This window comes from Corvus brachyrhynchos, unplaced genomic scaffold (assembly GCF_000691975.1).
Source record: "Corvus brachyrhynchos isolate BGI_N302 unplaced genomic scaffold, ASM69197v1 scaffold80, whole genome shotgun sequence".
In the NCBI taxonomy this organism is placed as follows: domain Eukaryota; kingdom Metazoa; phylum Chordata; class Aves; order Passeriformes; family Corvidae; genus Corvus; species Corvus brachyrhynchos.
Window position 1 is genome coordinate 7,714,237 of NW_008236769.1, and position 23,800 is coordinate 7,738,036.

Below are 23,800 nucleotides of genomic sequence, written 5' to 3' on the forward strand. Positions count from 1 at the left end.
AAAGATGAAGTGAAGAGGTTGGGGGATAATAGTTCATTATTGAGAAAACAGACATGCAGATTGCACAAAGGAAATCAGTTAACAGCTAGGAATTACATAGTAAGTGGTAAGATAGGTCTTTTTCCTCTGCCTTTATTTCAAAACCGTAAAAACACAATTTATTGTTATTTATAATTCCCCTTTGCTGATAGTAGTTCACCAGCATATTATTTCATTTGACTTGACACAGGAATGAAATGCACAGGAATTTAGACTAAAAGCTATTAAGTCTTGAGTGTTATCAATGGGCAAGGCAATAGACATTTTATGAATGGGTAGACATAAATGTGAGTTAGAGGGAAAGTATTTGATTTTTTCCTACGTTAATAAAAGGCAGAAAAAATATTTTTGACAAGATAAAAAGTACAGATTCTTAGAGACTTACTCTTCCATTAATTTCCTTATGTAATTTTGTTAACATGAGATACAGTTAGGGGTGCTGGACTACATTTTTGGGTACCAAGAGCTGGCATCTTTTTAAGTGGAGTCACTCAGTTTGTCTCAGGTGGAAATCCCTATCAAGAGACCACCTCAAAGGGTGACTTTTGAAATTTTTGCTCTGTGACTTACCCCAAAAAGACAGCATCATCTGATGGATTAAATTTCTGAACTCCTGGCATGCAAGCTCATTCTAGTTCTGGGTTTGGGCACTGTTAGATTTGTTTTGGTCACTTCAGTCAAAGCTGATGCAAGATGTCTGATATGGGTAGCCTTCATTCTGAAGTTTTCCTCTTGCCTTACTGCATAAGAAAATGTATTTTACCACTATGTGGATTCACAATTTGTTAATAGTTAGATGTCATGAAGGACATAACCTCATCCAGAAAGGCACTTTTCTAAAAAGGGAGTACCAGAAGAGAAGATTGAAACTGCTGTCTGAATAAATCAAAGACCATTGAGGAGGCAAGACTGAAATTTTAATAAACCTCCATTTTAAATGCATGAAAATCAAGAAGTGGGGCTTTTTTATTAACTTATGCTAAGGATGACTTCAGTGTCCCTGTGTTGTATTGATGTTAGGATGCTTAAAAGCAGGTAATGTTTTCATTTTCCAACTGGCATTCCAGAATTCTTCACAGGGAAGAGAGAAGTGCATGCAATCAGCTTTTCCCCATTCAGAGTGAGTGTATCTTCTGAGTGTATGTGAAGTATCTTCTAGTGGCCAGTGGTGTGTGTGTCCAGTGTCCCAGAATTTTTGATGCATTTATGGGATGTATGATCTGAGTATTGAATCTCTGTCTTTAGTGAGATACAGCATGGGTTGGGAGATGAATCTCTTACCTCCTAACCAAGTGTCCTAGCCACTGAGCTTCTGGGGACATATGCAACAGTGTTCTACAGCTTTAATCAGATACTTTAATTCCTTTAACAAAATGTTCTATCACAAGTTAACAAATAGCTGTGCAGTTTCCTCATTGAGATAATATATACTTTTCAGTGGCTGGCATGTAGATAAACTACAACCAGCCTTTCTAAATACATTTTCCTGCTTCACAATTTCACTATTCGCTCATCTATATGTAGGAGCCTTTTAATCATTTAGGTTTAAGGGGGAGAATTAATATTGTTCTTTGAGTGAAATCTGATAAACTATGTATTTCCCCTGGTTTTTGACAAAATTATGTATTTACTGCCTTGTTTAAAATTCAGATACACTCAGCATTTTAATCTAAGCCCATTTTATTTCCATGTATACCCCATGGTATTTCTTTATGCTTGATGTATTTCTCTGGGGATTTTTTGAAAAGCTTAGAGATTGACTGCCAGGTACTACAAACAGGTTCATTCAGTCCTGCAATCAGCTATTCTATTAATGGAATCAATTTGAATAAATTTCATTAAGTCAAAGCTCTAAAAACAAGAGATGACATATCAGGAAGCTTGTAAAAAAATATTTGTAGAGGCTCTAGTCCAAAAATAAGATCCTGGAAGCAGTACTGATTTTCCTTTTCTTTCCTGTGGAAAATAAGTTTTATAATACATAGTGTGCCATCCCTGCTCACAGACAGACTTTATTGCAGTTTGAAATCAAGTACATTCCTTGGAGTACAGATAGTTTTGAAATATTTTGTTAGCTTGAGTCTCTGGGTAGAATTCAATCACATCTGCAATCTTTCCTAAATGTAGACTTGGTATTTCCCCTACCAAATTTTAAAAGGCCATTCCACCACGTTTTTTTCAAGTGCTGCATTAAACAGCATGGCCACTGTATTGTCCCTGTGGTATGGCCTCTGGGTACAGCATGCTGTCCTGTTAGGTGTGGCATGCAAGGACTGCTTGGGCTCTGATGTCCATGTGATTTGGCCCATCACATTAATGAGATGATACAGGTAATTTAATTAATTACAGTAATTTTGTGGGAACAGGACCTAATCACATTTTTCTTCAGTAACTATGTCCCCACTGTGGTAGTGCCAAAGGTAAGTATGCAGTATCATTTGAAGATGCAAGGGGTACATGCAGAACAAAATGGCATTGACAACCAGGAACAAAATACCGTATTTTTTGTTCCGTGCAAAGTATTTTCTAGTAAATAATAACACAGAGCTGTGAGCATGCCAGGGGAATGCTATCAGTTCTACATCAAAATGTGTTCAAAAGGGATTTAGCTGCCATTGTTTAAGAATATAATTCCTTAACACTGTGCCTGAGATCTTTTGATACTGCAATAGAAATGCCACAGACTCCTCTAGACTGCTTCTGAACTATTTCAGACCCAATAGAAATTCTTACATCACTGAACATGCAGTAAAGGCAGGAGAATTAACTTGTCCTGAAAGGCTGGTAAAGCTCAGAGGAGAGATCGTTTACAGAGATAGAGCCATTATTCTTTAAATGTTGTATGGCATATGTAGATTAGAAATACAGTATCTTTGAGTTTATGTTAAATCTGAGAACTTGGTGACTCAGATTTTAAAGTAACAGCAGAAGAGAGAATTCAGACAAACCATTTGGCATTGCTTTTGCCAAGCTAAGCCAGGCCCACAACTACACAGATGATTAGGATGGTATAAATCCTGCCTCTTGTAACAGGAACTTGTACATATAATAATTAAGGAGTAGGGTAAATAATCCTTCAAACAGGATGTAAATGTTACCTTAATGATACTGTCATGTCCAGATTGTGAGCAATCACTAGAAATGGGAAAAGTAGTATCAGAAATAAGGTATTATGTTGGGTCTTTGACTATTAATTCTCATACTTACGCCCAGTACCCAGTTTCAAATAGCCATAGTCCAATTTGAAAGAATTCAGAATACTTTTGAGATTAAAGAAAGCCAGTGGGAGAGCTGGATTCTGAAAATCCTACCTTCTTTAAACAGGTAAGAGTGGAAGGAGCTGAGATAGCTCATCTCAAAGGTGTCGTGAACACGTTTTGTAGTGTTGTGCCTCAGCTTTATCCATAAGAAGAGGTTACTGCAGGGAACTGTTAAGCTATTTATTGTTTGTGAAACAGCTAATTAATATGGTGATTGGCATCCTAGAGGGATCATAGGAGGAAAATAATAATTTAGTACTCAGTGCACAGCTTGTATATTTTACAATAAATGAGAAATATGAAACACTTTTTAGAAATCAATCAGTTCAAAGGATATTAATAAACCTAAACATGGAACAGCTAAAGGTGCTGTGGAAACATTACATGATCCCCAAATTTATTGTTATGGGGGCACAGAATTACATTTCACACTGAACCTACATTCTGGTCTTTATTTCTGAGTTCTTGTCTTTGTACTTTAACATCCTCTTTTGGTTTTTGTGGAGTTTTCTATATTATTATTTTTTAGTATTTTCTGTTTTATGATTCAATATCCAGCAGTTGGAATGGGCTCTTACACAAGAGTACATTATAGCAGTGTATGTTGTCCTTCCCCAAAAAAAAAGTTCACTAGAACTTTCCTTGTCTATGAGCTGCAGACAAACATATTTGACATTTAGATAAATATCCCTCTGTTTCTACTGAGAGGTTCTAGATTTTGATCATCTAAGAAATTGTAATTAAAGCTGTATTTAAAAGAAGGCAGCAGCTAGAAGACCTGACTTGCTCCTGTAACAGGAATCCGTAAGAGTTTTAAAAATATTATCGGTATGTTAAAGAAAAGAAAGAAATATAAGTGTTTTCAAGAGGGTTAACACTGGTTTGCAATGAAAGCACGCCCAGCTAGGCAGTAAAGCTTTTTGGACTGGTAGGATCATGCAGAGCTCACACAAAAATAGCTCATCATCCTGCAGGAATACTGCAGTGTCCATGTGACTTTCCAGTGTGTTTTTGTTCCCTTTTCAGCTGGGAAAGCTAGCTGTCCCCACTCCTTCTCCCCAGGAATTACCTCAAATTGTACCAAGTTTGCCAACACAGCTCCTATCACCACTGTGTATTTGACAGTGAAACTAGAACAGAGATTTTAAGATGGATGCCATCTGACTAAATCACCCCAACACTTCTTGTGAGTGAAACAGCCTCAGCAATTAAAAACTGCTCATATGGGACTAGTTTCATTAAAACCATCAGAAGATGTTTGTTTTCCTAGGCTTGAAACTATTCTGCATCAGGATGAATTTGAATAATTCTGTTCTTCAGGCACTGAAGAGTGTCATCTTTTGAAGTACCAACTATTGACATGACCAATGTCACTTTTGTCATGCTGAAAGCCGTACTGTCCCTTTTAACTCTTCCTTCTTTCTTCATTCATTTCATATCAGCACCTGTGAAAATGTGCCTATGAGGTGTTGTGCTACATTGGATTGTTTCCACAGCAACTTATAAAGTAGGGGTTTTTATAACATACCACCATAGCCAGTAAAACAGGATGTTCTTTTCTACTGCAGTTGCATGTGATCAACAGTTAGGGTTCAGGGTCTCATGCACTCTTGCCATTGTTGCATTTTAAATGCCCTGTGTAGCTTGAACCAAAACATTAAAGCTGTTCCCTCAACAAAACCTGATCTTTTTAACTCAAGACTTCATGGCATTGGATTTTAGCTGTAGGAGTTGGTCACCAGCCCAGTGTATTCACGTGGTTCCCTCACTGGCATCATGGAACATGCAGTGAAACAGCTCCAAAGGGCCAGGGGTTCACTTTGTCATCTGTTTTCTTCTGTCCCTCTCTGTCCCTCTGTTAGGAGCTGTACTCTAAAGCTTCCCATGCTTTAGCAGAGTTGGTGATGGAGCTGTTTCTTCAGACCCTGCCTGTGGTGACGGGCCTCTCTGTAAGAGAATGTGAGCTTCTGAAAGAGGAATGGCAAGAGAATTTGGTCCCTCAGCTGGAGAAATGGGAGAACCACCGCCAGAGACACTGGAAGCTTTTCCAGGAACAGCTATTGCAAGAAAAAGAAGTAAGATTCATGTTATGTTTTGGGACCTCAGGGTCTGAAAATGGGATATGGAAAAAAATGATCAAGATACTTACACGTGGGGAGTGTTGTGTGTATAAATATATAGCCTGGTCCAGACACAGCTCCAGGCTCAGGAGGGGCAGTGTTACCTGCAGCATGGAGTGAATACATATGCTGTGCATGTAGGCTTGCATAGAGGAGTCAAGTAAGTACTGAGCATCTGTCCACAGTCTTTGACAGCTTTGTCAGCACATAAACACTTTTTGGCAAGGCTGCTGTCCGAAGTCCTCAACTCTTGAGCATCTACAGAAACAGTTCAAAAAAGCCTTCACCAGGTCTGTTTGGAGGGGGTACATATGAATACAGTTTACAGACAAGGAAGCCTTGCAATGATAAATATTTCTGGCTAATTTTTATGTATTAATACTATAAAATTTGAAACATATGACACCTACTTTTATAAACTTTCTCTGCTCTGAGAAGGTGAAAAAACACACATCCAGCTTTCCTGCTCTGTTTGTGCCCACCACAGGGGACAGTGACACCAGAGGAGAAAAGCAACAAGAGTAAATGCAGAGGCAGATGTCTTTAGCATCAGCCTGGGACTCAAATGTACCTTCAGTTTATTCATGCCATGCTGTGTCTCTGTTAACATTGCTTCTAACAGAGCTTAGTCAAAGAAAGACCTTCTCTATTCAAAGGTGTGTCCTTTCCTAAATGTTAAGTGTGTGCTGCAATGTATACAGTAATTGGAGCTTCTTAAATAAAAGGTTGGCAGATTTCTTTAACACTGGCAGAATCATATTTTCCCTTTCCCTCATTCTGCAAAGTGCCTAGATAATCCAGTATATTCTTAATGAGGTACTGAGCAAGTCTGTAATTATTACAAACTGCGTTAAGTTTTAAGTTAAGGTGTTCAACTTTTTCACCCCTCATATTTAGGATTCTACTGTAAAACACTGTGATTCAGGAAACTGTGGGCTTCCCAGTAAATCTGGCAGACTGGTTTGCTAGCCAGTGGGTTTAGAACACCCTTGGAAATACAAAAGTAAAATTTTAAATTTTTTTCTTTTTTTCTTCTATATCTTCCTTAAGCTAGAGTTAGCAACACGCACCTCCCTGGTCCTTTTATATTTCCTTAATGTAACTGACCTGTTTTGAAAAAAAATTCTGTTTTTCTGTTTTGGTGTCACAGGGCTATCTAGAAAACTAAACTAAACTAAACTAAACTGTGCTTGGGACCAACCACTCATGCCCAGTGGGTCTACTCACATCCTTAGTTAACGGTGGGCATTTATATTTTCCAGGACTGCTGGCTGGAATTTAGTGTTTGATTTTGGCATACATGTACCTTCGGTAAATAATGAAACAATGTCTGACCTCAATTTTTTTTTTAATTATTTTGCCCCTTTTTATCAAGGATTAGATCGAATACCTGCCTTGTCAAGTTATACCTTGCTGTTCATTTTCACATTCAGCAAGGGTTCACAAATCACCTGTCCTTGTATGTGCATGGCCTGAGCAGCCTGGTCTGGTAGGTGAACTATGAGCACATTTCATAGTGCACAGAGCCCTAAGCACTGTGGTGGTATTTGCTGTTATAAAAAAACCACAGAGAAGCAGGAGGTTCTGGTGTGCAACTTGTGAATAATGTCATGTCAGAGTGCACATTAGGGCACCTCTGCTGTGGCCCTGCCACTTTCCCATTGAACCTCAGCCCTCATTCAGGGCCAGAGAGGATGCCTTTAACAAACAAGAGGCTCACCACAGAAGGGGACATCTCAAGTCTGACATTTTGATCCAGAAATGCTGTTTGTACATTCCTCTGTTGCTATCACTGGGCACACTGCTGAGTGGAGGAACCATACTCTGGGAGTTTTTCTCAAAGGGTTTAAAGGATTAGTTCATCCCCAGCACTCAGCTTCTAGGTTATAGCTCTTAGGGCAGCACTGTTTGATGGATTCATTGTATGTGAATTCAGGTGTTCTGGTCATGCCCAAGCATAGGTTGTTTAAATTAGAAAATTGACTTTCCCGTCACTTTCAGTGTACCCTAGCATTTATAATGTAAAGCAGATGACTTCCTAGCTAAAAATAAATTTTAAAAATAAAACAATAAAGGGTTTGCTGACATAATTAACAGTAATTACTGAGTTACAGAGCTATAGAGGAATTAACTTAGCAATGACAGAGCTGTCCCGTTGGTCTCTGACTCACTAGCACTGCAGTTGGGCTTTATTCAATATAAAAATTTCCTGAATGGCAGACAGAGCTGTCCTAAGGACAAGTGATTCTGCAGGATAAATTCCAAGAAGAGGTAAGAGTTTCTCTTAGTGAGAAATTCATCTTATGACTCCTCAAAAGAATATTCTGTGCAGGAGCCTAAGTACCTATTTTAACTTAATGCTTGTGGCTTTTTGGAAACGATTTGAACGAAACTGGAAAAAAATCTGCTTTATCTCCAAAGAGAGCATGCAGGGAGATAGCTAATCCACCAAAGCTAGGCTGGCAAATTTTCATGAGTCTGAAAAACATCACAACCCATTATACTATGTTCAAATGCAAAGTGCCTTTCTTGTCCCTTTTCTAGTATAAACACAGCAGCTTGAACATTTAAGCAGAAAGCTGACACTTGCATCCTACAAAAAGGAGCACTTAGTTTCCACCGTAAGAAAAAGAGAGATTGGATGCTTGTGACAGGTGATTATGTCATTTGGGAGATCCCATAGATGTTAGAGTGCTGATGGTGACAAAAGATCCATAAATCAACAGTCATATTGACAGGCCTTTTAAATTGTCAGGCATTTTGCAGCAGGAGATATGTCTTTCATTTGCCTCATGATAAATGTGCTATGCTGAGAGTTACACAGTCACCTGCTTTATAAGCTTGGGAAGTCTTAACACCAGAAGACTTTTCACCAGGGTATTTAAGTGTGCTTTTTAAGCTGGCTCTAAAAGACATTTTTTCTTTTTTACTTGAACCACCTTTTTTTTAGATGATCTTTCCTAGCATTTATACGAGTCTGGAATATGATGTCCTTTGGGGGAAAAGAATCACTTTTACAACTGAAAAGAAAAAAATAAGTTTCATATATAACTTTGCTTTATAGGCTTGAGGATATGAGTGAGGCAAATGGGAATAAATGACTAATGAAAATAAATTTTGAGAATTTTCCCACATAGTCCCTAGCTCATGTTTTCTGTAGAGAGCAGTTTCAGGGAGCAGCCTCCTGCACCAGGCTGAGACTCACTTGGCAGTCAGTGGGCATCGCACCCCATCTACAGGCTGGGATGGAGAAATCACTTTCCTTTCATTCCCTGAACAATCTGTGCTAAAGATGTCAAAACAGAAATGAGAGGCAAATTCCTCACCTTTATTGCCAGAGAGTAATACTTAACTTCAGCAGTGCTTCAGAAGATCTCGTAATGGACTTGTGACCAAAAAGCAAAATACTTGGAAGCTTACAGAATAAAAATGGGATGAGATTTCCATCCGTTCCCACATCATTGCTTGACACCCAGAAAGAACTGGTATCTGCTTACCAGTTTTGACATGGCATTTTATCACTTTCTCTGGTTTATTTTTTCATAGTGATTGGAATAACACTTTAAGAAGCCAGACATTCCTTAGAGCTTTACTCCCCATTTACCATACTTTTTTCACTGGTTTTACTGGTTGAATGCAGGAGTCAGAGAGCCTGAGCTCTGTTCCAGTCACTAAGTCTGCGCAGCAGCATGAGTTTGTCCCCTCCTTATGACCTGTCTTTGAGCAAAGTAAGGCTATTCCCAAGAACAGGAAAGCTTGGAGACATGCCTGGTGACTTGACCCAACATTGGAATATGCAAGCACACAGCCTGACCTTGCCACCTGGCCTGAAAAAGTAGTTGTCTCTGTTTTGCTGGTTTTCAACCACAAGCCAGCAGCCTCAACATTCCCAGAGAATCTTTGCTGTCGCATTTCTGCCTGCATGTGGGAGGTCTTCATGTATTATGAAGGTGGAAAATACCCAGCTCTGCCAGCCCATCCCAGTGAGCTGCCTAAGTGTTACTTCCAATACAGCATACAATATTCTGTTTATTCCATCTGATCCTTTCCACCTTGATCATCTTCCTAATGGCCTTTTTGAGACAAAACATTGGTTTAGTATTTGGTCTAATTCTCAATCTTCCTTGTTTATCATCTCATCACAAATATGTAATAATCCCCCTCCTTTCCTCTTGTTCTCTTACTACTTACACGACTGAGGGACTTTTACTGTTCAGTTTAATAACAGTGTGCTGGAAGAATTTCTGCTGTATTATCAGTTTCCCACTGGTCTCAGGGAGGTGCAGAGACATTTTATAAATTCTGCATACAGGTTACCTCAAATGCACTCTTAATGGAAAAGGTGACTCATTCTTTAGAAGAAACTCTTCACTACTACAGAACGAGGCTGTTTCTTCATAAACAGAAGTAAAGAACAATTGCAAGAAGCACTGTCCTTGTTATCACTGAGTGCCTTTTTGGATAGGATATACTGATAGCAAGTGAGGTGTTATATTTTGGGTTCTTGGCTGCAATATTATATCATTTACCATTGCAATTGTATTCAGATATCATCTCCTATCTTCTGTCTCTTGGTGATATATACCCTCATGCTGTTTGACTTGCCCTTCAAGAACAACTTCTCAGTAAATTCTCAGGAATCAGGTCTCCAGAAATGATGGAAACCCACACCTGAACCACAGCCCATCTCTCATTAGAAATAAAAATATTTCTGGAAAGTAAAAGGTCATTTTCAGACTTTCTTTTAACTGCTGAAAGAGACATTAAAGTACACAATGTGATGGATCTACAAGGCATGTGCAGAGAGGTGCACTAGAAGCCATATCCACAGAGCTGCTAAAGGGAAATGCTGATACAATTACTACTTCAAGCAAGTCTTTGCCATCTGTCATGATGATACCTGGAGATGTTATAGACCATAATTTGATGCTTGCAGCATGCAGTCACAGAAGACACTGTGCTCAGCCATGCTCTGTGATTATCAGACTCACCTAGACTCAAATCAGTTGAGATTTGTCTACACAGGTACATCTGAGGCTCTTGCTGAGAGCAGCCTAGGGGGTCTCTGATGCCATGCAGACTTTTGGGCTGTGCTTTTCATGCCCAGCTGCACTCGTCCCATCTGTCACTTGTTGTTGACTGCCTGCCCATCCAATTCAGGCATCCTGCTCAGGAACATGTGTTTTGGTTAGGTTTTCTACATGGAGAGAGGTCAGTTAGATGTGTCACTGTGTATACTACAGAGAAGGCGCTAGCCATGAAAGAAATACATTTTCATTTTGAAGCCAAAGATGATGTTGTTTCTGATGTTCTACACGTCCTGGGGGAGTTCATTCTGTGCTCACAGAGAAAGTCTCTCTCCTGCACAGATCACTGCTTCCCCAGGAAAAAACTCATATCCAGCAAGGAGGCCCAGTACCACTCCTAATTTCTAACACTAGCAATTGTGCAATTACACATTTGTGCTGCTTTTAGCACCAGATGGAAATTAAACTCCAAGTGAGCCACTCCCCTTCCCCTGCCTGTTGCGGTAAGGGAGTGGCAAAAGCAGAGACTATGGGTTGAAATAACAATTTACTGAAAGCACAAAGCCATGGAATAAGAAATGTACAATAATAACAGCAATGTTATAGCAGAGGTATACAAAAAGAGGTGTTTTACTCAGCAGAAAGGTGTTCACCACTGGGAAGAACAAAGCAGATGGCAGATACTTCCCATAGGTCACACTCTGGCTTCCCCAGACAAAGGTAATACGGCGATCGTTCCCGCACACCGCCCACGTGGCCATTGGGAGCAAAGACAGGATGACAAGGGAACTCCCACGGCTAACATTTCCCACCCCCCCCAGCGTGAAACAATGAAAGCCAGTGACAAATAAATGCCCTGAGTCAGGCTGTGCCGCCGCTCCGCTGGGCTCAGTTCTGCACAGGTGCCTGTACCGCTGTTTCTCCCGCCCCACTGTGCTGGAGGTGGTCCTGCAGCTCGTTGCCTCTTTTCCAACCGTTCTGCCACCTCCTTTCAGCTCAGCTGGCCCAGGCGCAGCTCAGCTGTTGTCAGCAGGGCTCCCCTCAACTGGACTGGGGTTTGACCCTACCAGTCCTTTCCCCATGGCAGCTGCTATGATGCCTTGAGAGGTCTCCTAAAAACAGACATTAGACAGGAGTAAGGGAATAAAGGTAGGTATTTATTTGAAAGGCCTTCAAAGGTACCCCCTGGGGAGCCAGAGGCTACAGCCAAGATGGACCCCAAGATTGAAAACAGGTCACGAGTTCTTCACACTTTTATAGGTTTGGTTTATTTGCATATCAGGGTTAATTCTCTAATTAAAGCTTCAGTTTAATGATGTAATTCCCCTCATCTTGCCTCCCTTTAGAGGCTTTTTGGTTTATACTTTTTGGGCCTAGGATGGTCTGAGTGTCCTTGGAGAGCAGGCTTGGAGAGGCTTTGTTATGTCTACCTAGCACGAGAGTGCAGAAATTTACAGGCTACAAGAAGCTTCAGAGTTACACACTAGGCAGTACAGGATTTGAAAAATATGAAAGTTAAAACCTAAGGCATCATCTACACCAGGGCTGTCGGTTCAGCCCTGCTGTTGATGAGCGTTGCTGCCACTGTCCTTCCAGCACGGGGAAGCAGGGGTGCCAGCAGGGGCTGGATCCGCAGGGGTAATGTGACACCTTCATGCTGGAGAGGGAGAGGCAAAATAGTGCCCACTTCTGGCAGTGTGCTCATTTTCACCCCAAAACCACTCCCACAGGTGTGATGTGGGTGGTGTAGAATAACAACTTGGATGTGCCCACACCATGCTAAGCTTCACCCCCTCCTGCAACTAGGACGACATCTAATCCTTTGGTGGACATACTGATCTAGCGAAACCTACCTGTCTGAAATAGTTGAAAATTTAGTCCCTTGTGTTCTGAATGATGCTGGAACACAAAGTGATACTGTCAGACACCCTGGCTATTATATTTAATTTAGGGCTCTGGATACATCAGCAGGCAACCTGCTTTTATTCAGCTGTCAGTAGCCTAAAATATACTCTTCATCTTGCAGTAAGAGTTTGAGCCTTGCAAATACTTCAGCTTGTGACTTACAATTCCTTAAATTCTGGCAATGTACTAAACAAAATCTTAAGTCCATATTTCCAGAAGTTTACAGTCTAATGGCAAATCCATCAAAACTCATTTAAAGATTAAATTCTTTGATCTAAATACCATGCTGAAGGAGCTGTGAACTTGCAGTCCATGTACTTACCTGTTCATGTAATCTCCATTTTCAACTATTAGCATTGTGTACTATGGCAAAAGTGTGATGGAAGGTGATATCTTTATTTTATTCGTTGAAGATAAAAGCTACATTCTTTACTAGTGAAAAGAAAAAAACAAACAAAAAGCCTACTGCAACCTGCTGATAAGAGTTGATGCAGTATTTTGTGCCATATTGTTATTTTTTTCTTGTTCGTCTGTTGCTGAAACCAAAACACCTGTAGGAGACACAGCTCAGGGCTGATCCAAACCAGTGCAAAGCTTTTCAGTGAGTTTTGTTTAAGATTTTGATAATTGAAAAAAATATTCCTAAGTAGAATAATTTTAATTCCGCATGAGTTTGTTTTTGAAAGCAGAGGATGATTTTTTTAGCAAAATAAACCCTTGTTTCTTAATGCAGTGACTGACTGAAATCGGAGTTTCTTATAATTCTTTTCCCTGGTTTTAGCTCTGGATAACAGAATATGCTCTGTCTGCTGTGATGCAAAAACACCTGTCTGAGAAACAAGAGAAGATAATTCAAGGTGTCGTAAGCAGACTAGGATGCCTCAGTGATGAGTAAGCACAGTTTCATCAATGACCAGCGGGGTAAAACTTCACTGTTGCATGCCCAGATAAAAACTTGAGTACATTAAATTGTGGAAAGTAGTGCTGAAGGATTATTAGCACCTTCAGACAGAAAGGCAATTGCTCTAGTTTTTTGTTTGAGTATCAAAAGCAGATTTAAAAAGAATAGACATATCGTGACTCCTGGAAAGTAGAAAAAATTGTCTTATGCGATTTTTCGCTGGTGTGCTTTATTTACTGTGTTTGTGAGTGGTTTCTAGTCTTGAACCGCCCTCTCTCTGCACTCCCTATGTCACAATGGAGTTGCATTTTCTGCAAAATAAAATGTTCACTCCAGCAGCTTATCAATGGTTAACTTTTATATCTGTTTTCATTTTAATTTAACTTCAGTGTGACAGAACTTGAAGTGTAACACAGCAATATCCATTCTTTACAGCTGAGCAGCTTTCCAAGCCATGCTTTGTACAAAAAGACATTGCACAGAGTGAAGAATAACTCTTGTCATCTTTAAGCAATGACTTTGCTGAACATAGGTGTACCAAACCAGCAGGCAGCTTCACTGATGGATTTTTAATGGTCCTTTTTACAGGTCTGTTAGCTATATATTGCAAAAACACCAACTTCTGCTGTGTTCAGTACTCAGAAGGTTAACCTTCCGAAGAGTTGGAATGGCAGCCCTGGCACGCATGAGACTGTCCAGAAAGAAGAGCTCTCTTCAGGAGCTGAGAGAGCAACATTCCCTGCAGAAGGGATCCTCCCTGTGCCAAGATGAGGACCAGTGGCAGTTACAGAAGGCAGTGGTAGGTACAGTGTTCAGGTGGGTTGTCTCCAGAGGTCTCACATGCTGTGATATTTGGCATTAGAAGTAGCTGTGGAAGATCTAAACCAGAAAAAAAAAAGGTTCAAGCTCCAAGGAGGAAGAAAAATGTTCTCTGTCAAAAATGTGCCCATTGCTGGCATAGGAGGTCCCTGAGTGTGCCTGTTGTAGTTTGGGCAGACATTTTAAAATCGCTGATACTTTATCTAATGTATAGCAATCTGTGATATGTGTATCATGGCAAGCTTATTTAGCAATTTATTTATATGAAAATACTAATGCAAGAAGGGAAGTATGCCGACATATATAAAGGTTTTTTGAAAAGCTGCTTGTACTAATTCTGCTGGGGATCATAATATGCACTTGAGAAGCACTTGCTTGAGCATTAAAAGAAATTCTTACTCCTACCACACCAAGTTCTTCTATACTGTCATAATTTTTCATTCTTTTTTCTCTTTATCTGTCCATAAGAAGCTCAGCATGTTCCCAATCCTTCCAAATTATCTGGTTACTGTAGGTCAAGAATACAAAAGAAAGTTTAAGGGATTTTTAGACATGATATTCCTGTAGGTCGCTTTCACATCTGTTTGTGACTGGTTTTTAGTGTTGATCTATTAAGTGTTGTTGGTTATTTAATTACCTACATTGGATATTTACATAGAACAACACCACATTTCATACTTCAACCTCAGACAACCTTCCCAGCAGGTGTCAGTGATAGCCCCTGCCCAACCCACTGCTGCTGCACATATGGGTTGAACCCATCAAACACATTGCAGCTCTATGCTCCATGCTGTTGCTGTGTAATTAGTCGAGAGATAAAATTTTGTATCCCTCTAATTTTGATTTGCATAATACAAACCCTCAATCTCCATGTGGAAGAGAAATAAGGAAAATCTGTGTCCTGCCATTTTCATATTTGAAAAATGTAAATTGAAGCAGTTTCTGTTAATTTTGAAAATCTTAAAAACCTCATTAACTTTCAGAAGAAATAAAATATAAAATAATAAAATACAAATGCATATCACTGCGTTCCTCTTGCTTTCCACTAGTCCCTCTCACTTAGCTCACATGGAGATGTTAATTGATGCAATCACTGTGTTCCCTAATGGAAATGAAATGTCCCCAGGTATTAGTATTCCTTTGGCCTCTCTTCATTACAGCCTATTTCCAAGTCCTGCTAAAACCCATCTCACAAGGAAGTGCCTAAAAATACACATAAAAGATCCTTGCTGCCGAAAAAGTAGGGCATAGGTGTAGAATTGTGTAAAGTCAAGAGAGACAAAACATGTTACAAACAACCTCCAAAGCTAGAACCAATCTATAAGGAGTTAAGGAAAAGGTTAATTTACAGACACCCAACCAGATTTTTAGACATACTTTGTTGTTTTACCTAAGCTTAATTTTTCTTTGGGCCAGTTTTATGCTGGTGGACTATGACACATCTATCCATTGATTTCATACAGAATGCAAAATGACTGTAATGAATCCTAGCTTGGGCATAATCACATGACATTGGGTCTCTAAAAAAAGGAGAAACAGTTTAATGACATTCCAGCTTTCTAAAAAACCTCAAAAACATATGCCTGAGCTATAAATATAACACATCAGAACAACCCAGCATTAATAAGAACATTTCTGCAGATGAATGTTGTTCTTCTACTTGCATTTCTTATTTCGAAGAGGGCATCAAATAGGTACTGTCAAATCTCCTGGAATATTTTGATGTTATTTAGTGTTAACTGAATATGTAAATACAAGAAGGGCATCAGCAACACAGCAGAAGGCCATCTATGGCAGGCTGCTACACTTAAGGATGACAGAACAGGCCGTGCTGGTAAGCAGATACTACTGTTCACTGAAGAGTTTAGATGAAAAGTGTATTCAAAAAACTAGATGTGACTAGTTCAAAATTAAGGAATGTGTGGAGAAGCTTTAGAACTCACCACCAGAGGATGCTGTGCAAATGGTTTTCAAGTGCTATTACACATGTTCGTGACCTGTCCCAAGGACTGTTGGTACTCCCAAGGGTATTGGTACTCCCAAGTGCCTATATACCAAGTTTTTCTCAGGTAGAGCACACAAACTGCACAAGTGTTCCTGGTGCATAACTATACTTGCCTTGCTCCATGCAGTTTATTGACTCATCCACGATTATCCCTTACTGGACTCAGGATATTTCACATACATGTGAATACATCACTGATGGGACAGGATGCAACTTTTACTGTATCTATCATGACAGAGGCTATAGTTCTGTTGCAAAGACAGATGTGTTAAATGAATGTGCAAATTTCCACTGTAAATTATATTATTACAATTATTTAAACTGTAGTATTCTGAATGGGTGCAGGACTTCAAAAGTGAAGGTGGCTACAATTGTTAACATATTTAAATGGCAGTGCTGTCTTACTGTCTGATTACCAGGAGTCCCACATTCGTGAAGAGGAGGAGAAGCTTGAGGAAGAAACACAAGAAACCAATTTAGAATTTCACCAGCAGCTGGTCACAGAAATCCAAGAAGCTCTTCAATTTCTTCAGCAGCACATGGAGCAGGTGATTGGGCAGACGCTGCTGCAGCATGCCCGAGGGGAAGCTGAAAAAAAGAGTTCAGATGATGGACAGGACTTCAAGGTACGGAAATGGTCAGTAGCAGCTTTACAAACAAAACAAGGGCTACTTTGCACAGGTGGAAAGCAATTTCATGTATGCCTTATCCTGTGCCTGGAAGTATCAGGAGAAAGCCATTAGGACCTGTGTTAAAACTGAGCATAACTTGCAAAGTATTTACAAGCTAACACTTACGTAGCAGTACAGTATTTGCTACAGCAGCCAAAACAGGTTTTACTAAGTCAAACACTGGAACAGGAAAAAAATTGTGAGAACTCTTGATGGCAGAGAATAACAAAAAGAAGAAAGAAATGGAGATGGTTATCTACTGATAAAGGTTCTATGGCTAATTAGTGGTGTTTGTATACTAACAGCTGAATATTAATTCATAGAGAAATAATTAAATAAAATCAAGATTAAAACTTACTTCATAGATTATTAATTTTTTTTCCAAAGTAAATATTTGGATTTTCTGTGTAATGGAAAGTCACAGTAGAGCTACACATATATTAGCTTGCTTTTCTGGCAGTTGGGTTGGCTGTTAAAATGGGCTGTAGAGATTGAATGGATGGGGGAATGACCCCTTCCCAGATGGAGATGAGATAAATTAGAAACATTTTGCTGCAATTTTTTCATGTTGAAATGCTGCATGGTTTTCAGTATCTCAGTCTGCCACATTTGTAAAGCCACATTTTAAATTCACAATTTTGTGTGCACATACCAAAGTAGGTATGGCGTTTTTTAAGCAGATCAAAACACTTTTGGGTGTGGAAAATGAATTGTGACTTGTTCTGTGTGATACAGGAGAGACTGGTGGAATCTGCTGTCGAAAGTGTGTATGGGACCAGCAATAATATCAATAGACTGGTGCAAAATTACTACCAGCAATTAGGAAAAATCACAGAAGGTTATGAAGGGAAAAAGCTTCAACATCTGAAATCCTTACAAGGTTTGTATGATACTGACAACTATAAGACAATTCTCTCTCCCAGTGACTGTGCTTAATGTAAGGCTAGAGGATTTTGCTTTTCTGGCATCCCTTGGCCTAGGAAATCTGAGTTTCGTCTGCCTGGCACAGCCACAGGAAAAAAAGGTGGAGAGTACCTCCCCTCCCCACAGCCAGTCCAGCCCAGCCCAGAGTACGTTCAATAGCTGCTCCCTGGTGGTGCAGTTGGTAAGAAAGGTGCCTGTCAACCTCTCTGAGTGTTCAGAAAAGGTTGGATGCTCCCTAAATGAAAGTTATGTCCCCTGATCTGTTACATACCCATCCATCTCTCCCCTCTGTTTTATTTAAAAACAGTGGTGCAAGGTCCTGTCTGTCAGATGTGCCCAAGTCTTGCTGCCAGGCAGGACTTCAGGGCCAAGAGTCAGAAGCCTGCTCAGCAGATAAGCGCTCAGTCACAGAGTGTGAGCATATGCAAAAGTAACCAGAATAGTTTGCTGTCAATTGAGGGGACATCTTGTGAAGCTGGGCATTCCCAGGGATAAGCCACCTCTGAGTGGGGGTTTTCTTTATATTGCATTTTTTGTTTATGTATTAGAATTCTTGCTTAAGGCATCAAGGTCTTTTTAGAAAATTTCTCCTTTGAATTCCATGTTAATCAGTTAGCCTAGTGGGAGAAGTAGGTAGAATGGGAATTCAGTGATATTCCCATCTCAGCTAAATGATGCACAAAGTATTCTCTATGCAACAGATCACAGTGGCAGAGTGCTCCCTAAGGAGCAGTAACTTTGGAAAAACTACCTAGAACCGGGATTAATTTGTGATGAAGGTTTTCACAACTCAAGAGTTTTTAATTTTGAGCAGAAAATTTTACAAAAATTTTATTTCAGCAGAGAGAAATGAAAGGCTCAGACTGAAGAATAAAGAAAATGAACTGGCATTGAAAGAAAAACCCACCAAATGCCTCCTAAATGTGTCATCCACAGTCCACCAAAGGTTAGACCAGGCAGCAGCATTGCTGTCTATTTAAACTTTGTGAGTGATTGCAGATCTACATAAATATCTAGCTGAATAAGTGTCTTGAATTTGTATTTTATACTTGTCTTTGATGGAAAAGAAATATCTGTCTCCAAATGATGTCTGCCCTTTGATCTCAGAGAATTACTTTATTATTAAATTAACTTTTTGATGGTCTTTAGTTACAGATTGAAGAACTATACTTATGCAGTTTGAAAAGAGAATGAAATAAAATGCCAAAACATATCCCAAATTTTAAAATAAATTTAACATAAATGTAGGATGGGAACCAATGCTGTCTAATTCATTACATTCCATCCTTTATACTTTTGAACATCAAAAGTGTTTGTTAGTTTGCTGTGGAGAAAACATATACCATAATGAAGAGAAAATGTTTGAAACCCAAAAAATACTCAAAATGGCAAGAAGGCTTCGATGAATGCCTAGGACAATCAAGGTTACTTGCACTAAATTTAGAGTGGAATCCCTCAAATTTTAGCTAAATAAGAATCACATTTAATTAATTAATGTTTTTATGAAACTTAGATGAAAAACACTGCAATTAAAAAGGAGTAAGTTGTCATAAAAAGCTCTATGGCTTGTCATGTACATGATACATTTTTGTAATCATTTTATGTCTTTACTCTTGGTTTATTATCCAGAAAAATACAGCATCTGCAATTTTGACATTGTAAAGAGGTTAAATCTTTCTTTAGACAAAAGAATTGAATAAATTGAAAGAAATTGCCCACTTTTTCATCCCCCTTTGAATTAGTATAAAAATGGATTTATGTAATAAAGGGTTTCATAAAAGATCTGTTAGATATTCATTATCAAATTTAATGTTTATTCTGATTATAAATTCACTTCTAGCTTTTATCTCTTTTTTTTTTCCTCCTGTAATCTATTCTGGTATATTAAAACAAAATACAACTAAATTTGCCTTCACACAAGCAGAAGTGTGGTATTGAAGAATTTAACTATTCAGCATCTAAGCTGATCTCTTAACCATCAGTAGTCAAACCTGTTTTCCTGTTGCCATTATGATTTCTTTTATGGTCCAGTCCTTTGTAAATTAATGACAAAGTTTACATTAACTTGTCTAACTCCTATAAACTTGACATTGTTTTATTGTTTTATTTCTTTCTGCTCTTTGGTGCAAGGTTATGAGTGTGAGTTCAAAAAGCAAATTTTGAAAGGTAACCTCTGTAAGCAGTGACCATTACAATAGCAGCTTCATTAAGTGTAAATGTCAGAAACAATTTGTGTTACCTCCTTCCCTGAGGAATTTGATGGGTCATTGACAGCAGTGCTTTAAGGTAGATCAGGCAGGAAAACAGAAGAAATACAGAAGCAGCACAGTTACAGCCATTCAGGTTATACCTTATTAGTAATAATCCTTAACCAGAAAAGTAAAACAAGTGAATAATACAGTTGTTAATGTTTTCAATTGCCAAGTTGTGAATTACCATGTCTATGGCTCAGTCTGGTACTGAAGAGCCCTGGATGAAATGCCTAATTCTTAATCCCTTGTCCTCACACCTGATCTTTGAACAGCTTGTCCCTTTGGCAAGCAGACAGTAAAACTGACCCTAGAAACATACAATGGTTTTGAAAACAGAGGTCAACTTAAGAGCTGAATTCCACCTCCCAAAGTCCAGTCATGGACACTCCACACTCCTGTAATTCATATCTCCAAAAGGACCTTGTATCCTATGGACAGCCAAGGCAGGTTATTAAAATAAGTAAGTCTAAAAATCTACCACAAAATTTTCTGTCCCAGCAGAAGCTGGCTGGGCCAATACTGTTAATGAGCCTTTCTCTCTACAAAATCTTCTGAATAGACTTTTACAGAATTGTATTCCTCCCTTGCACTGATCAACATCTGCACATCTACATTTCTCTTGAGCAGGATAGTGCTACAGCAGAAGAAGATTTTGGCTCAGTTTGAACTGCAGCAACAAATTCGTCTGGAGTCTCTAAAACAGAAGCTGCTGGGATTGCACTGCCTAGAAACTGAGTTGGAGAATCAGCTAAGGGTAAATCAGGGTAAAATGGTTCATGGATCTGAAGCATTCAATGGCAAAACATGGGACAGATTGTAGGGGTGTCTTTGCTACCCGAGTTGAAATCAGTGCTAACATTCACCACTGTGCCGGTTTGGGCAAATTTAGAAATATATCCTCCGAGAGAAGGCAGGTTACAACCATCCCTCCCCCACCAGGTTTGGGAAGAAATAAATTTTCCTCAAAGGAAAGTGAAAGAGATAAAAACTATTTATTTGACAAACACACAGGAAAAGGAAAATAATGCTAAATAATAAAATCTCTCACTGTGGAGAAAAAACCTGGGAAAGTGTTGGAGTCCTCCCTTTGGTCTCCTCGGAGCTGGGGCTTGGCCCAGGGCCAGGCCCTCTGTGCCCAGTGGAAAGTCCTCCTGATGTGCTCTGATATTGAAGCAGTCCAGTAGAAAAGGGAGAAAATCCGAAATTCCAGGGAAGGAAAAAAGTTCAACTCTCAGTCTCTCTCTGGAGGAAAAAAGAAACTGAACATTTGGCCAGAAACTGACCTGGGGAGCAGCCAGCCGGGTGCTTCCTCACTCCCCTGCTGCAGCTGGGAAAAAAAAAAATTGCTATCTCTGTGTGACCTTGAACAAGCTGCAAACTGCTTTGAAAAAGTTTTGCTCAGTTTTTCCTTCCCCCTCTCAGGCTCAGTTTAGAGGCATAAAAAGGCACAAGAATTAATTTCTGGGCATGGGGCAGCAATATGGGATACACATCATAAAGTCACCCCAAGACAACCACTGTCTTGTAGGAACACTTCCCTGATGCTGGCCATATTGTTTCCTGTGTTTCTGCAGTGATGTGCCTGTTTTGTCATGCCACATGTAGAATAACAGAACCCAGAGCTGAGCTGTGTTGTGTTGAGTGATTGCTGCTTTGTCCTTGCATGCAGGAAGCAGAGCAGGACTTTGTGAGTGAGTTGGCTGTGCTGACCCGAATTCCACTGACTGTGAAGAAGAAGCCTTCCAAAAGGAGCAAGCCAGCAGGTTAGTACTATCCTGAATTGTTTAAAAAAACCCGCATAATTCCACATATCGGTGCAGATTTTGCGGTATAACACATTGGAGCTTCAGGAGAGATTTTTCATCAGTACCATTTCCCTAATTGGGATGTAGAAAAGTAATGGAACCTTTCAAGGTCACCCAGTTCTCCAGCAGCACAGCCACAAACAAGTGTCACCTTTCCTCACTCCAGAGCAGCCTTTAACTAATTGATCACATTGTTGATCAGTAAGGCTTTGCCCTGCTGAAACCAAAATATTTTTCATGTCTTTGTCATGTCCTTTAGAAACTACTGTGCTCACCTCAATTACTAAACCCTTGGGAGAACAGCAGCGTTGAATCACCCATCTTTCATTCTCCTGGTAGAATGGAAGAATTGCCTTCCCGCACACATACTCAAAAGTACAATCTTACTGAATCAGGAAGCTCAATCTATTTTTATGAATTTACTGTAGTTTTAACAAATTATACTAATTCATTCTTCAAGAGATACTTAGGGACAAATTTTTAGAATGGCAGTTGTTTCCTAGTCTGCAAAGGATGCAGTGTCATCCTTTGAACCATGCAATCTTTCTGTCATTATCAGAATGAAAAATATGGCGTTGCATTTGAAAGATGCTGAAAGGCAAGATGGGTGCCTGGAAGGGGAAAGCAGCTCACTCACCTGCACAATTTTGAAGTCTCTCTCCCCAGTTGTTGTTTCTCAAGTGTGCAGAAGTGTTTCCCCTGGTAGGCACCATGACCACACGGACACATGTGGAAGCTTAGTTAGGGCCCTAAAAGCAGTGAATTTCTAACATCATTTTGTTCTGATTCAAATCACTCGAAAATATGAACTGGCTTTTCTTCTGTTTGGTGGTAATAAAAAGCCATTATCAGTTACTTGCTAAGAAAATATATGATAGGGCTTTCAACTGTTGTACCACATGGAATCTGACTTCAGTGTTCAGCTAGTGTGGAAGTTCAGGGTCTGCTGTGTGAGAACTAACCAATGGTAAAAAAAGCAGTATGCTAGTCTAATGTAAAGTGGAGTGATTTCCTTGGAATAATAGATAGGTATGTATGAAGCATTAGAGGGTATTTTTTTGCTTTAGGTTAATCAAAACCAAACAAGCTTTACTCCATGTGATCTTTTTTTTTTTTACTCCACATGCATTTGGCAATTCAGGTGAAAAAACAAATTCCAAAAGACAGACCTTCCAGTCACCCAAATCAGCAGAAAAAGATTCTCATGAAAATATTCAAGAGCCCTATGGAATGACTTCTGCCTTATGCAGGTACATTAGAGACAAAAAATGTGGTATGTGAAAAGCTATTTATAAAAAAATCCTTTTTTTAATACAAAAACTGCAAAATCTACTTCATAAGGAGGTACGTCAATCAAACTCAAAACATAATCTCTGCACTAGCTGAGCTTCTGTAATATTTACTTCTCACATGTACTTAACCTTTTTTCTCCCATAATCTTTTTTAAAGTTAGCAAATTCATCTGTGTTTGCTTGTCTGTGCTGCTCTGTATTTTATAAATAACTTTGATTAAAGGTAGGGAAATGAGAAGTACTGTTTCCAAATTTCCTTTATTTAGTTTTTTTTAAACCTGAGTCAAAGATAGCATAAATCAGCAGAGACAAGGGAATTCAATGGCATTAGGCTGAAATGTAGCAAAATATGGTCTGTGGTATTTAGGCTTTCAATTTCCACCTTTATTTCAGGAACAAAGGCAAGCGCCAGTCTTTGGCTGATGAGGGTAGCAGCTCTCACAATGATTTTCGTGATAGATGTTTCAGTTGGCTTATGCTGGGTGCTAACTAGAGGAGAAGAAATGGCTACAAACCTGAAAGATGCCAGCTGATTACTACGGGCAGATCAAACCAGCCAGCTGGTCGCTGGGGCTTGATATATTGAGCAGAGAAAATCCTGCTGACAGGCAAAGCAAACAGTTGGTTCTCAGGAGCCGTAGGCCTTTGGGGAAAAGTATTTATCCCCTGAGTGACCTCAGCCTGGGACTGACTTGAGGAGATGGCTCCTTTCCCTGATGGCATCAGCCCTTTTCACACACTCCTTTCCCACAGCCACCAAGGGATACATGTGGAGGGAAC

At 39.5% G+C, this 23,800-nt stretch overlaps 1 protein-coding gene across 1 annotated transcript in view; it reads left to right on the forward strand.

Annotated features, from left to right (window-relative positions):
• The window catches only part of EVC (EvC ciliary complex subunit 1), a 47,892-nt gene that overhangs the window by 22,793 nt on the left and 1,299 nt on the right, over positions 1–23,800 (forward strand). The window contains exons 12-20 of the mRNA XM_017727529.1: positions 5,162–5,374; positions 13,133–13,242; positions 13,841–14,051; positions 16,496–16,702; positions 17,483–17,627; positions 18,512–18,617; positions 20,551–20,677; positions 21,593–21,686; positions 22,870–22,978. Coding sequence (XP_017583018.1) covers positions 5,162–5,374; positions 13,133–13,242; positions 13,841–14,051; positions 16,496–16,702; positions 17,483–17,627; positions 18,512–18,617; positions 20,551–20,677; positions 21,593–21,686; positions 22,870–22,978 — 1,322 coding nt within the window. The remainder of the gene's footprint in view (positions 1–5,161; positions 5,375–13,132; positions 13,243–13,840; positions 14,052–16,495; positions 16,703–17,482; positions 17,628–18,511; positions 18,618–20,550; positions 20,678–21,592; positions 21,687–22,869; positions 22,979–23,800) is intronic.